A 14,185-nucleotide genomic window follows, 5' to 3' on the forward strand; every position below is an offset into this window, starting at 1 on the left:
CTGTCCTGTTCTCCAAGGTGAACCACCGAGTGTACTCAGTCATCCGGGACGCGACCTCGTACACAGCCGCCCTCCAGCTCCTCAAGACCCAGTACACGCGCCCTGTGAACGAAGTATACGCTAGGCACCTTCTGGGGAGTCGCAAGCAACAACCTGGGGAATCGACTGAGGAATACCTCCAAGCACTGTCCGTGCTTGGCCGGGCCTGTGGGTGTAAGGCGGTAACGCCCACTAAGTACACGGAGGAACTGATCCGGGATGCCTTCGTAGCGGGCCACAGGTCCAACTACACCCGACAGCGACCGCTGGAGCAGAGTGACCTCACCCTCGACAAAGCCTCCGACATCGCACTAACGCTGGACGCAGCCTTCCGGGGCATGGATGCCTACTCCTCTGCACCGTGGACGCCGCGGGGAACGACAACCTGGGACATGGTAGGACAGCCCCATAGCACCGTGCCACCCCAGCCACAGCCCAACAACGGCCCAACTACCGCAGCAGTGTCCCAAAGCCAGACAGCAGTATCCCAAGGCCAGAAATGCTACTTCTGTGGCCAGGCCAAACACCCCAGAGCGCGCTGCCCGGCGAAGAATGCGACCTGCTCGGGCTGCGGGAAAAAGGGACACTACGCCAGTGTCTGCAAGGCCAAAGCCACCCCGAACGCCAGCAGCGCCGCGTGTGGGCCGTGCGAGCCACCATCTTGGGCCCCCAACAGCGCCGCGTGTGGGCCGTGCGGGCCGCCATCTTGGGCCTCCCCAGCCATGTGCGAACCACCACAGCAGCAGCCATCTTGGACGACTCCAGCCACATGGGAATCATGGACGCCGCCATCTTGGACACCAGCCGGGACGCAGCAGACCGCCAACCCCCCCCATCTGATACTCGCAGCGACACACCGACCCCTACGCTGGCCTCTGTGACGCTGGACCAAACGAGACCGCACCAGCTAGCTCGGTCCAAAATGGACGTTAAGGTAAACGGCCATGCAATAAACTGCCTTTTTGACTCCGGGAGCACAGAGAGCTTCATCCACCCCGACACGGTGCGGCGTTGCTCTCTCCCAGTCCTGCCTGCGCACCAGCGGATTTCTATGGCCTCCGAGTCCCAGTCAGCGGACATTGGCGGCTACTGCGTGGTGACACTAGTAGTAGACGGGACTGTGTTCAATAATTTTAAACTCCTGGTCCTGCCCGACCTCTGCGCTGCCGTTCTACTGGGGTTGGATTTCCAGTGCCACCTCAAAAGCATTACGATGGCGTACGGTGGCCCCCTCCCCCCACTCACAGTCCGCAGCCAGCAGCCTCCAAATTGCCCGCCGCGCACCAGATGCAACCTCTCCACACTCAGAGTCCCACCCCCCCCACTGTTTGCTAACCTCACCCCCGACTGTAAGCCCATCGCCACAAAGAGCAGGCGATACAGTGCCGGGGACAGGGTTTTCATCAAAACCGAAGTGGAACGGCTCCTGAAGGAGGGGATTATTGAGGGCAGCTCCAGCCCCTGGCGAGCCCAGGTTGTGGTCGTTAAGACCGGCGAGAAACAACGCCTGGTCATCGACTACAGCCAAACAATAAACCGCTACACCCTGCTGGACGCCTACCCACTCCCCCGCATAGCTGACATGGTCAACCAGATCGCGCAGTACCGCGTCTTTTCGACCATTGACCTGAAATCAGCGTACCACCAGCTCCCCATCAGCCCTGAAGACCGCCAGTATACTGCTTTTGAGGCAAACGGCCGCCTCTATCACTTCCTTAGGGTTCCCTTCGGCGTTACCAACAGGGTCTCCGTCTTCCAAAGGGAGATGGACCGGATGGTCGATCAAAACGAGCTGCAGGCCACTTTCCCTTACCTAGATAATGTGACCATCTGCGGCCATGACTTGCAGGACCATGACGCAAACCTCGAGAAATTCCTCCGCACCGCCCAACTCCTGAACCTGACATATAACAAGGAGAAGTGCATATTCCGCACAGACCGCCTCGCTATCCTTGGCTGTGTTGTGGAACACGGGGTCATTGGTCCCGACCCAGACCGGATGCGTCCCCTTATGGAACTCCCACTGCCCCACTGCCTAAAAGCTCTGAAGAGGTGCCTAGGGTTTTTTTCCTACTACGCTCAGTGGGTCCCCTACTATGCAGACAAAGCCCGTCCGCTGATCAAGTCCACCTCTTTTCCCGTGACGGCAGAGGCCCGCTTAGCCTTCCACCGTATCAAGGAAGACATTGCCAAAGCCACCATGCACGCAGTGGACGAATCCATCCCCTTCCAGGTGGAAAGCGATGCATCCGACTTCGCTCTGGCCGCCACCCTTAATCAGGCGGGGAGACCTGTGGCATTCTTCTCACGAACCCTTCCAGGGCCCGGAGACCAGACACTCCGCGGTCGAGAAGGAGGCCCAGGCTATCGTGGAGGCTGTGCGTCATTGGAGGCACTACCTGGCCGGAAAACGATTTACCCTGCTCACTGACCAGCGTTCAGTTGCTTTTATGTTCAACAACAAGCAGAGGGGCAAAATCAAAAATGACAAGATCTTGAGGTGGAGAATCGAACTTTCCACCTACAATTACGAGATCTTGTACTGGCCTGGGAAGCTCAATGAACCCCCAGATGCCCTATCGCGTGGCACCTGCGCCAGCGCGCAGATCGATAGGCTGAGGGCCCTCCACAATGACCTCTGCCACCCGGGGGTCACCAGGTTCTTCCACTTCATCAAGGCCCGCAACCTGCCTTACTCCATCGAGGAGGTCAGGACCATGACCAAGAACTGCCAAGTCTGCGCTGAGTGCAAACCGCACTTTTATAGACCAGACAGAGCCCACCTGATAAAAGCCACTCGCCCTTTCGAACGCCTGAGCGTCGATTTCAAAGGGCCTCTCCCCTCCTCCGACCGCTGTAACCCACTACGACACAGTCTCCATACGAGACCTCGCACCCTCGGGGACCGCTGTAACCCACTACCCATTACCACCCCCCCCCCACGACCCGATATCCAACCCCAGCAGCCGGCTCGCCTTGGACCGTCACCCACGAGGACTACACTCCAGGGCCCCAGCCTACACGGGACGCGACGCCGGAAGCTCCACCACCCCTGCCGTTGCCACGTCGATCACAGCGGCAGACAAGACCTCCGGAGAGACTCCAATACACGAACTTTTAAATGCACTTCACCCCGCCGGACTCATTTTTAAACAAGGGGTGAATGTGGTAAACCACTGTTATACCTGTCTGTGTCTGTATGTGTATTCCACTAGGTACAGGTCTGGACATGCCTCGGCTGACTCCTCCCACTATTCCAGGTATATAAGTGACTACCTCCCAGTCCCTTAGTATTCTGGACGGGTCGACCACTCGAGACAAGACCTTCATTCTTTAGTTAATAAAAGCCTGATTGTTACTCGCTCAACCTCAGTCTTTTGAGTAATTGATGGCGCATCAGGTACTCAATGCAGGTTCAAGACGATGTCATTAATGTAGCACTGGAATTGTTGTTAAATAGTTACTGTAATCAAATTTTATTCCAGTTGCTAAGGAGTTTATGTAGCTGGTGTATTACCTGTAGTGGTTAGTCTTCAGCTAGCTGCATTTTCTGTGATCAGAAAATCTATATGCACTAAATCAAACTTTGCTCTCTATTGACCTTTAGTCCCAGTAAGTATAAATAACAGTTTGAGTATATTGTTACCATGAGATTTTCAGCTTCCTTTTTTTCCCCAGCAAACAAGGAACGCTCATCAAAGTGTGAGGGGAATGATCTAGAATAGAACAAATTGTTATTACAGTACTTGATAATCTGTTACTGAGTAACAACAGAATGTGATTCAGAGCATGTTGTTCATCATCAGCTCACTCTGAATTTACTTAGTCACAGAAAATGTGGTTATAAAGATTCAGCAACCACGTACATATCTAATTTGCTAAGTTACTACATCAGAGACTTGTTACAAAGATTCAGATACATGGTATTAAAAGGATGTGTAGCCATATACTGTAGATAGGGAAACTGGAGTGAGACAAAAAAAAGTATGGGTAAATAGATGTTTTGTGGGCGTTTCAGGATGTAGGTAATGTTGTGGCCAGAGATCTGTGCTGAGACTTCTGTTACCATTAGTGTGAAGGATTTGGACACAAGCAGAAAAGAAGAGTTATTGAAATTTGTTGATACTAAATTAGGGGACATAGCAAACTGAGGAAGAATGCAGGAAGACAGACAGGTTAGTGAAATGAAAAAATGTGTGATAGATACAGTTCAATGTAAAGAAAGGTGATGTAGGGAAAAGATTAGTGAAAAGGGATGTCTACTCAGAATGCAGAATGTATTCCATGAGGGAAATTAGACAGCAGGAACTAGTAAAACAAAAATATAGACTTAAAGATATTGGGATAGTTCTGCTCTTGCTTTCTTCTCACTGGGCAGCAGGAAAAATTAAGAAAAACATGTATTTCATAGACAAGTGTGCTGTGAAAAGAGGGGAGAAAATATTTTAATGGCACTTTTATATTGCACTGCTAGGATCAACTCTATTTATAGAATTGCAAGTGGGTGTCAAGTATTCACTACTTGCTTGAATTGTTATGAATTTAGATAAACAAGAACTCAAATTCATGTAGCGTGCTTTTACCAGATGAAACTCTCTTTCATTAACAATACCTGAAGAAAATTGAGGAGCCAAAGCAGCCACATCAGGGATAATAGGGCAGCAAATTTGGATTAAAGGATGGTTAGGCTATCTGCTGTAGTTCATGGGACAGGTGCTTTTTTTTTTACAATTCTTTGGCATGTGGCAACCTCTCATGTATGCAACTGACCCGCAACAAAAGGTCATCGACCTGAAACGTTAACTCTGTTTCTCTCTCCACAGATGCGGCCTGACCTGCTGAGTATTTCCAGCATTTTCTGTTTTTATTTCAGATTTCCAGCATCCACAGTATTTTGCTTTTGAATCAAACTTGCATGATCAATAGCAGGATTTCTAACTAGAAAACAGGGCTATTTTGGTCCAATTTCTTATTGCTATGATAACATTAAGCTATTCTTTGACAAAGTTTTCAGAAGACTGTACAGAAGCATATAACAATTAGTTTTTGTGCTATAGTTTTACCATGAGATAGTCATGCAGCTATTCTTGACCATTTGGCACAGCACCTTTTTCTAAGCTAGTTAAAATCAAAAGCTTGTTTTTACCAAATAATTACTTACTTGGCCAAATTGAGAATTTCCAGGAGAAGTTTTTTATTTTTTGTATCCTGTGCATTGTTGCCTGTGTAAAGTCTGAAGGCAGAACGCTCAAAGAAGGGTAGCACCTTAGATAAAGCCCTCAACTCCATGAGGTACAAGAAATAAAGGTTTCGGAGCCTGTGTGGTCCTTCTCCTTGGGTAATCTGTGCATTAAACCGCTGCTTAAATTCAGTAATGTTGTGTCCCCATTTTCTTTCATACCAGGTATCTGTAGAAAGAAAGTTTACTGTACATTAGGTCAGGTGTAAGATTAGTGCACAGCCCACACACTTGATCCTCTTGCATTACTTCCTTAGTAGAACATAAACACAAAGATGATGAGATAATTACCACTGGAACAGTAATTTTGATGAGTTATTAAAATGGGCATTATGAATTTTATCTTTAAACATAAAGTGACAAGAAGCGATGTTAACCTTTTAAATATACTTAGCTTGCCCAGGATATCATCAGCCATGTGAGTGAGCTTCAATTGAAGGTTAATGGTCAGCTGATAATCAAAATGAGGCAACTCAGCAAGATAATTGCTTCAGACTTATTTTCAAAAGGTACTGTTGACCGTTGCATTGTAATGTTCTGTCTGAGTGTTCTGTTTTACAGTGTGTAGATTAACGCAAAACTCTTTACCCTTAATGTGGAACTTGCTCAGGAGGAGGAAAATGGAAGAAATAAAGTATGCCTCTGAGCCCCTCGCCCATGACATTGGAAATTGCCTGTGGCTGACTGTCCTAGGAATGAAAATGTGAATGTTGCCAACTCTTGATATATAAATGCTCATTTACTTGAATGACACAAGTTGTTATCTCTTGTACCCTGCAGAGGAGTTTACTTGTCCTGATGCACCCTTGGTCTGTGGATTATAATGATCATACTTTGTATCAGAAATCCTTAATATTTCAATGTATTTTTATGCACCAGAGTTATGTGGTCACTTCCTTTGTCTATCTTCAGTCTTCTAGCTTTCAATTGGCTGAAACTGATCAAGGTTTCAGCTAACAAAGACTTTTTTTTATTGCTCCTACTTCCAAAATGGATAATGGTGGAGAAGGAAGTAGCAACACAAGCTAAATATTTTTTCTTAAATATATTTTTAGCAATAAATTTCAGTGGGAGGAATAGATAAAATGTTAGGCAGGGTAGAAGAGAGTGAAAAAGAGTACAAGGCAAGTAGTGTTTTAAAACTAAAATTGTACTTTAGGATTTAACAAAAAAAATCTGATTTGATTAGCTTTATTACTGTAATATAACAATAACTTGCATTTATATAGCACCTTTAACATAGTAAAACATCCCAAGAAACTTCACAGGAACGTTGCCAAACAGAATTTGACATTGATCCACATAAGGAGATATTGGGACAGGTGACCAAAAGCTTCGTCAAAGAGGTAGGTTTCAAGGAGCGTCTTAAAGGAGGAGAATGAACTAGAGGTTTAGGGAAGGAATTCCAGAGCTTAGGGCCCAGGCAGCTGAGAGCATGACTGCCAATGGTGGATTGATTAAAATCGGGGATGCACAAGAACAGAATTGGAGAGGTGCAGAGATCTTGGAGGGCTGGAGGAAGTTACAGAGATAGGGAGGGGTGAAGCCATAGAGGGATTTGAAAAAAGGATAAGAATTTTAAAATTGAGGCATTACCAGACATACGTCAGTGAGCACAGAGGTTGTAGTGTATGTACCCGTCTACCTTTAAGAGAACTATTGTATGTAACCGTCCACCTTTAAGAGAACTACTTTAGGTGTTGCACTACTTTGTTGGCTTCTGTATACTGTAATACCGACGGTGACCACACCGGTATATAAGTGCTGTGTCAGGATTTATTGGGCAGATTCGCCCTGACCTTCGAATAGTAAAGTTCTGTTTTAAGTTACTCTTGGAGTCTGTGTATTAATTAACTAAACAACCCACAGACTTTACAGTGGCGACGAGTCCGATCGTACCCTGCGGCAACAATACTTCCGAAGCAGTTAACGAGTGTCGAGAAGAGGCAACCGCCCTCGTCATTCTGCTGGGAGAAAACTCGAGTCTGCAGAGCTGGAAAGGAGGAAGAATTCAGAGACAAAGACTTCCATCAGCAACAGGCACTGACTGTCCCCTCTGCCACGGTGAGGAGCGAGCCGATCAGCACGAGAAGCAAGCCGGCCACGGTGACTGTGAGTAAGGGAAAAGTAAAAAGAATAACCGGAGGATAAGGGCGGTGCACTCGACCACGGTCGAGGGGGAAAGGAGCCGGACAGAAGTCGGGCCCAGAGGCGCTGAGACTGGGGCAGCGTGGAGCAAGGAAGTCGCGGTACAGACAGGCTGGGGACGCAACGGCGTCGTGAGACAGCTAGACCGCGACCGGCGAAAAAGGCCGGGCAGCAACCGAAGCCACGAAGCGCTGCGACCGGGAGCGTAGGTGCGGGAAGATATAAAAACTCAGCCGCAGCCGGGGAGGGAAGCTCCGGACTGCGAGAGGGCTGGGAGGCGCGATTGGGAGCCGAGCGAGCGGGAGAGGCAGAGCCGACCAAGGGAGACTGAGCGAGAGCCAGTCCAGTGGCTGAAACTGTTCGCCGTCAACGGGGGGTACCCAGCGCCGGTAGAGCCGAGCGAGCGGGAGAGAGACAGAGCCCGAGCAAGGGGAACTGAGCAAGAGCCAGCCCAGCGGCTGAAACTGTTCGCCGTCAACGGGGTGTACCCAGCGCCGGTTGCCCTGCCGAGAAAAGGGAAAGCACTGAAGCCGACGCGCAGGCTGTGAACCTGAAAGCCAGCGGCCGTCGCCCGTGGGGAAAGTGTACCCCTCCCGCTAGGGAAGAAACGCGGGAAGCCACCATTAGGCGGGGAAGAAGACAGAAGCGGGAAACCGCCATTGAAGTGGGCGGGGAGAGAAGATAAGCGCGGGAACCGCCATCTTGGAAAAAAAATAAATAAATAAAAGAAAATTTAAAGAAATAATTCGTGGTGTTATCAGGAAGAGAGGAAGATGCCTAAGCGTGGTAACATCAACGATTTTAATTCCGAGGTAGAAGACTGGGCCACGTATGTGGAACGCATTGAGATCTATTGTGAGGCCAATAAAATAGAAGAAGATGACAAAGCTATAACCTTGCTAAACTCGATGGGCGCGAAGACATACGGGCTCTTGAAGCATCTACTAGCACCAGCTAAACCGGCGGATCAGACTTTCGATGATATTGTGACTGTTCTGAAGGATCACTTGAACCCCACACCGTTGATGTTGGCGGAACGATTCAAATTCTATGCGAGAACGCAAAGGAAAGACGAAAGCAACGCAGAATACTTGGTCAAACTGCGTAGACTAGCGAAACCCTGCCAGTTTGGAGGGAATCTGACAGAGGCATTGCGAGACAAGTTCGTGTGCGGGTTGTCAAAGGAAGGAACGCAAAAGCGACTACTCGAAGAGAACGACCTTACACTTGACAGGGCTGTCCTTATTGCAGCATCGCACGAAGCCGCAGCGAAGGGAACTGCGGAAATGCAGCTAAAGGCAGCGGCACTCAGTGTGGATCAAATTACCTCGAGTACAACAAAATGCTATCGTTGTGGGAAGACAACACACGACCAGAACCAATGCTGGTTTAAGAACCAGGAATGTAGGAAATGTGGCAAACTGGGTCACATAGCTAAGGTATGCCGGTCAGGGAAGAAGACCAACAACCAAAGGAAGCCATCACAGGAAAAGTACAACAAGGTACACAAGGTGGCTGAGAAGAGCTCAGACGAACAGAATTCGGACTCAGACCCAAACGGCCAGGAGCTGGATAGTCTGAGAATTCACAATGTGAGTAATGAAGCTGACCGACAAGCTATCTGGATCACACTACAGATTGCAAAAGTCCAAGTGAAAATGGAAGTGGACACCGGATCGGCATTGACGGTCATGAATAAGCATGATTATAAAAAGTTATTCAAGCATATTCCCCTACGGGATACGGAACTAGTATTGCAGACATACACGGGGCACAAAGTATACCCCATCGGAAAGATAGAAGTCAAGGTGAGATACAAGGACAAAGATCACCAAAGGATGGACCTGTATGTGTTGCCTGAGGGAGGTCCACCACTTCTGGGACGGGAGTGGATCAGGAAAATAAAGATAGACTGGCATTCACTAAACACCATGACGGTAGATTCCGGAAAGGAAGATGTCAAACCTGAACGGTTGTCCAGGATATTGGACGAAGCTAAAGAGGTATTCCAGCAAGGACTGGGAACACTGCGAGGAATTAAAGCAAAGGTTAAGATTGCAGAACATGCAAGCCCAAAATTTTTCAAAGCCAGATCGGTACCTTACGCGATACGACCTGCTGTGGAGGCAGAACTGGAAGAACTTGAACGATCAGGGGTACTGTCAAAAGTGGACTGGAGTGAGTGGGCCACGCCCATTGTTCCCGTCATGAAGTCTTCACCAAGTAACAAGCCAGGGGGACCGGGGAAGGTCCGCATCTGCGGAGACTTCAAGATCACAGTGAATCCGGTGCTTCACACGGTACAATACCCGCTTCCGCGGATTGAAGATATCTTTGCTTCGTTGGCTGGAGGGAAACACTTCACCAAGATAGACCTGGCACAGGCATACTTACAAATGGAAGTCGAGGAAGAGTCGCGTCAGTACCTCACCATCAACGCACACAGAGGCTTGTATCGTTATAATAGACTGGTTTTTGGGGTAGCTTCGGCTCCAGCAATTTGGCAGAGGGCCATGGAGCAGGTATTACAAGGAATTCCAAGCACGCAGTGTTACTTAGACAATATCCTGATTACGGGAGAAGACGAGGAAGAACACCTCACAAATTTGAAACTGGTGCTCACTAGGTTGAAGGAATATGGCCTTCGAGTTAATCGCAAGAAATGTGAGTTCTTCCAAAAACGGATCTCGTACTGCGGTCATGTCATTGACCGAGAGGGGCTGCACAAGTCACCTGACAAGATAGAAGCTGTCGTGAAGGCCCCCGCTCCGGAAAACATATCACAGTTAAGGTCATTCTTGGGGTTGATTAATTATTATCACAAGTTTCTGCCGAATCTATCCACGGTGCTGCATCCGCTGAATGCTCTGTTGCGGAAAGAAGTACCATGGAAATGGAGTGAGGAATGTAAAAAGGCCTTTCGCAGAAGCAAGGCGTTGATTACCTCTGAAGAAGTGTTGGCTCATTTCAACCCAATGTTACCTCTTCGTCTAGCTTGTGATGCTTCCCCCTATGGAATTGGAGCAGTACTTTCACACAAGTTACCAAATGGCTCGGAAAGGCCAGTGGCATTCGCGTCCCGATCATTGACCTCCGCGGAGTGAAACTATGCTCAAATAGATAGGGAGGCCCTCAGCCTTGTGTGGGGCGTAAAGAAATTCAATCATTACCTGCAGGGCAAGAAGTTCACATTACTGACAGACCACCAGCCGTTGGTGTCCATATTCAACCCTAACAAGGCCGTTTCCACCATGACAGCGCAAAGGTTACAGAGGTGGTCCGTGTTACTTGGGGCACACCAATATGACATCGAATACAAAAGGTCCAAACAGCATGGAAATGCTGATGGGTTATCGCGCTTGCCATTGCCGATAGTAGAAGAAGCGACTACAGTGGACCCGGTAGAGATGTTCCACTCATCCATAGTGGAATGTCTACCAGTAACAAATTCGATGATCGAAAACGAAACAAGAAATGACCCGACTCTCTCACGAGTCTATGATTTAACGGTGGAGGGATGGCCAGCACAGGGCGAACCAACGCTGCCAGCATTTTCGCAGAGAAAAGAACAGCTGTCAGTGTGTCGAGGAACCCTGATGTGTGGATCTAGAGTGGTGATTCCACCCAAACTTCAACAGAAGGTGTTAAAGGAGCTGCACGAGGGACATCTGGGTGGAGTGAAAATGAAGAACCTAGCAAGAGCGTTTGTGTGGTGGCCAGGCATTGATGGGGACATCGAAGAAATCACTAAGAGCTGTCTAGGATGCCAGAAGGTCCAAAACGCGCCACCACAGGCTCCTCTGCATCCATGGGAGTGGCCCTCATCTCCTTGGCAAAGGGTACACATCGACTTTGCTGGTCCATTTATGGACTCAATGTTTCTAATAGCGGTGGATGCACACTCCAAGTGGCCGGAGGTAATAAAGATGTCCACCACCACCACGGAAAAAACCATCACAGTGTTAAGGACCATGTTTGCTAGGAATGGGCTGCCGGAACAGATCTGTTCTGATAATGGACCGCAATTTGTGTCCGAAGAATTCAAGAAATTCTTAAAGAGCAATGGGGTTAAGCACTACACGTCAGCCCCATACCATCCCGCCTCCAATGGATTGGCTGAAAGGTTTGTCCAGACCTTCAAGAAGGCCATAAAGGCCATGGGTAATGAAGCCATTAACTTACAACATAAGGTGGATAGCTTCTTGTTGGCGTACAGGAATGCAACACATGCGGTCACAAATCAAACTCCCGCCATGATGTTTTTTAATAGACGACTAAGATGCCGGCTGGATTTGCTTAAGCCAAACGTCAGAAGGGACGTAGAAAACCGGCAATTCCAGGGCATGAATGAAAGGCCAACTAGATCTTTTCAGATAGGTCAACAAGTTTTGGCCCGGGACTACCGTACTGAGAAATGGCAGCCTGGAACTATTGGAAAAAGGCTAGGGCCGTTGATGTATACGGTGGACATTGGGGACAATATAATAAGGCGCCATGTTGACCAGATCATAGGGTCAGCCACAAATGGCCAACCTACTCCACCACCTTACCCGGTTAATGTTGAGACAGAGATACCCAGAATACCTACCTCCGATCTGGTAATACTGGAATCAGATGAACCTGACACTGTCCTTCAAGCCGAATTGACCTTGCCAGAAGCACCTACTACCCCGCCGGGTGTTACGACACCACCGAGGCGTTATCCGGACAGAGTCCGGAAACCTCCAGAGAGACTGAATCTGTGAACTGTCTTGCATAAAGTTGTATATATGTTATAATGTATGTTTAATGGGGAATCAGTATGTTGTAAGCTAAAAAGGGAGGATTGTAGTGTATGTACCCGTCTACCTTTAAGAGAACTATTGTATGTAACCGTCCACCTTTAAGAGAACTACTTTAGGTGTTGCACTACTTTGTTGGCTTCTGTATACTGTAATACCGACGGTGACCATACTGGTATATAAGTGCTGTGTCAGGATTTATTGGGCAGATTCGCCCTGACCTTCGAATAGTAAAGTCCTGTTTTAAGTTACTCTTGGAGTCTGTGTATTAATTAACTAAACAACCCACAGACTTTACAGAGGAGACAGGTGAACCGGACTTGGTGTGCATTAGGATACGGGCAGCATAGTTTTGGATGAGCTTAAGTTTATGTAGGGTGGAAGATGGAAGGCCTGCCAGGAGAACATTGGAACAGTCAAGTGTAGAGGTTGCAAAGGCATGGATGAGGGTTTCAGTAGATGATGAGCTGAGGCAAGGGCGGACTCCGGCGATGTTACGGAGGTGGAAGTAGGCGGTCTTGGTGATGGAGGAGATATGTGGTCAGAAGCTCATCTTGGGGTCAAATACGACCAAGGTTGCGAACGGTCTGATTCAACCTCAGACCGTTGCCAGGGAGAGGGATGGAGTCTGCGGCTAGGGAACGGAGTTTGTGGCGGGGACTGAAGACAATGAAAGAAAGACTTGCATTTATAAAGCACCTTTTGTGACCTCAGGACGTCCCAAAGCGCTTTACAGCCAATGAAGTACTTTTGCAATGTAGTCACTGTTGTAATGTAGGGAACGCGGCAATTGTGCACAGCAAGCTCCCACAAACAGCAATGTGATAATGACCTGATAATCTTTTTTTTTGTTATGTTGAGGGATAGATATTGGCCAGGACACTGGGGATAACTCCCCTGCTCTTCTTTGAAATAGTGCCATGGGATCTTTTACATCTACTTGAGAGAGCAAACAGGGCCTCGGTTTAACATCTTATCCGAAAGACAGCACCACCGACAGTGCAGCACTCCCTCAGCACTGCACTGGAATGTCAGCCTAGATTTTTGTGCTCAAGTCTCTGGAGTGGGACTTGAACCCACAAACCTTTGGACTCAGAGGCGAGTTTGCCAACCACTGAGCCACAGCTGACACTTCAATGGCTTCAGTCTTCCCGATATTTAGTTGGAGGAAATTTCGTCTCATCCATTACTGGATGTCAGACAAGCAGAGTGACAAATCGGAGGCAGTGGAGGGGTTGCGAGAGATGTTGGTGAGGTAGAGCTGGGTGTCATCAGCGTACATGTGGAACCGGATGTGTTTTCGGATGATGTTGCCAAGGGGCAGCATGTAGCTGAGAAATAGGAGGGGGCCAGGAATAGATCCTTGAGGGACTCCAGATGTAACGTGTGGGAGTGGGAGGCGAACCCATTCCAGGTGATTCTCTGGCTACAACTGGATAGATAAGAATGGAACCAGGCAAGGGCAGTCCCACCCAGCAGGACAATGGGGGAGAATGGTGTGGTCAACGGCATCAAAGGCTGCAGACAGGATGAGGAGGGATAGTTTTCCATGGTTCCAGTCATGTAGGATGTCATTCGTAACTTTGATAAGGGCCACTTCAGAACTGTGAAATATATTTATTTCGGCATCATCATGCAAGCCCTGATATCTTCCAAAACTGGCTGGCCAAGGAGGATCTCCTATTTCACCAACACCAGTGGTTTAAGGGTTAATTAGGTGCTTCAGGTAGAACATTCAACATTTAGCACATTGTCATCCTTGATTAGAGGCTATTTTAAAAAAAACACATGGAATGGAACGGTAAAGAGTTTCTGTACATACCTCGTAATAGATACCGTGCACTAAGATGGATGTTGATGCTGGTATGCAGACCTGAAATTGTTCGATAGAATGATCTCTTCTCTAGACACAACCCTGAAATAGAAAGTTTTAGTTTCATTCTCTTACAATAATTGGTATATAGATTTCTGTTCTAAC

At 48.1% G+C, this 14,185-nt stretch overlaps 1 protein-coding gene across 1 annotated transcript in view; it reads right to left on the bottom strand.

Moving 5' to 3' along the window:
* ero1a (endoplasmic reticulum oxidoreductase 1 alpha) overlaps positions 1–14,185 on the bottom strand; it is a 59,156-nt gene that overhangs the window by 9,426 nt on the left and 35,545 nt on the right. Inside the window, exons 12-14 of the mRNA XM_086002307.1 lie at positions 14,030–14,122; positions 5,201–5,447; positions 3,686–3,755 (exon numbers count right to left, since the gene is read on the bottom strand). Coding sequence (XP_085858433.1) covers positions 3,686–3,755; positions 5,201–5,447; positions 14,030–14,122 — 410 coding nt within the window. The remainder of the gene's footprint in view (positions 1–3,685; positions 3,756–5,200; positions 5,448–14,029; positions 14,123–14,185) is intronic.

The sequence above is a fragment of the Somniosus microcephalus genome, chromosome 12 (assembly GCF_052327205.1).
Source record: "Somniosus microcephalus isolate GS21.2 chromosome 12, FLI_Smic_1.0, whole genome shotgun sequence".
NCBI lineage: Eukaryota > Metazoa > Chordata > Chondrichthyes > Squaliformes > Somniosidae > Somniosus > Somniosus microcephalus.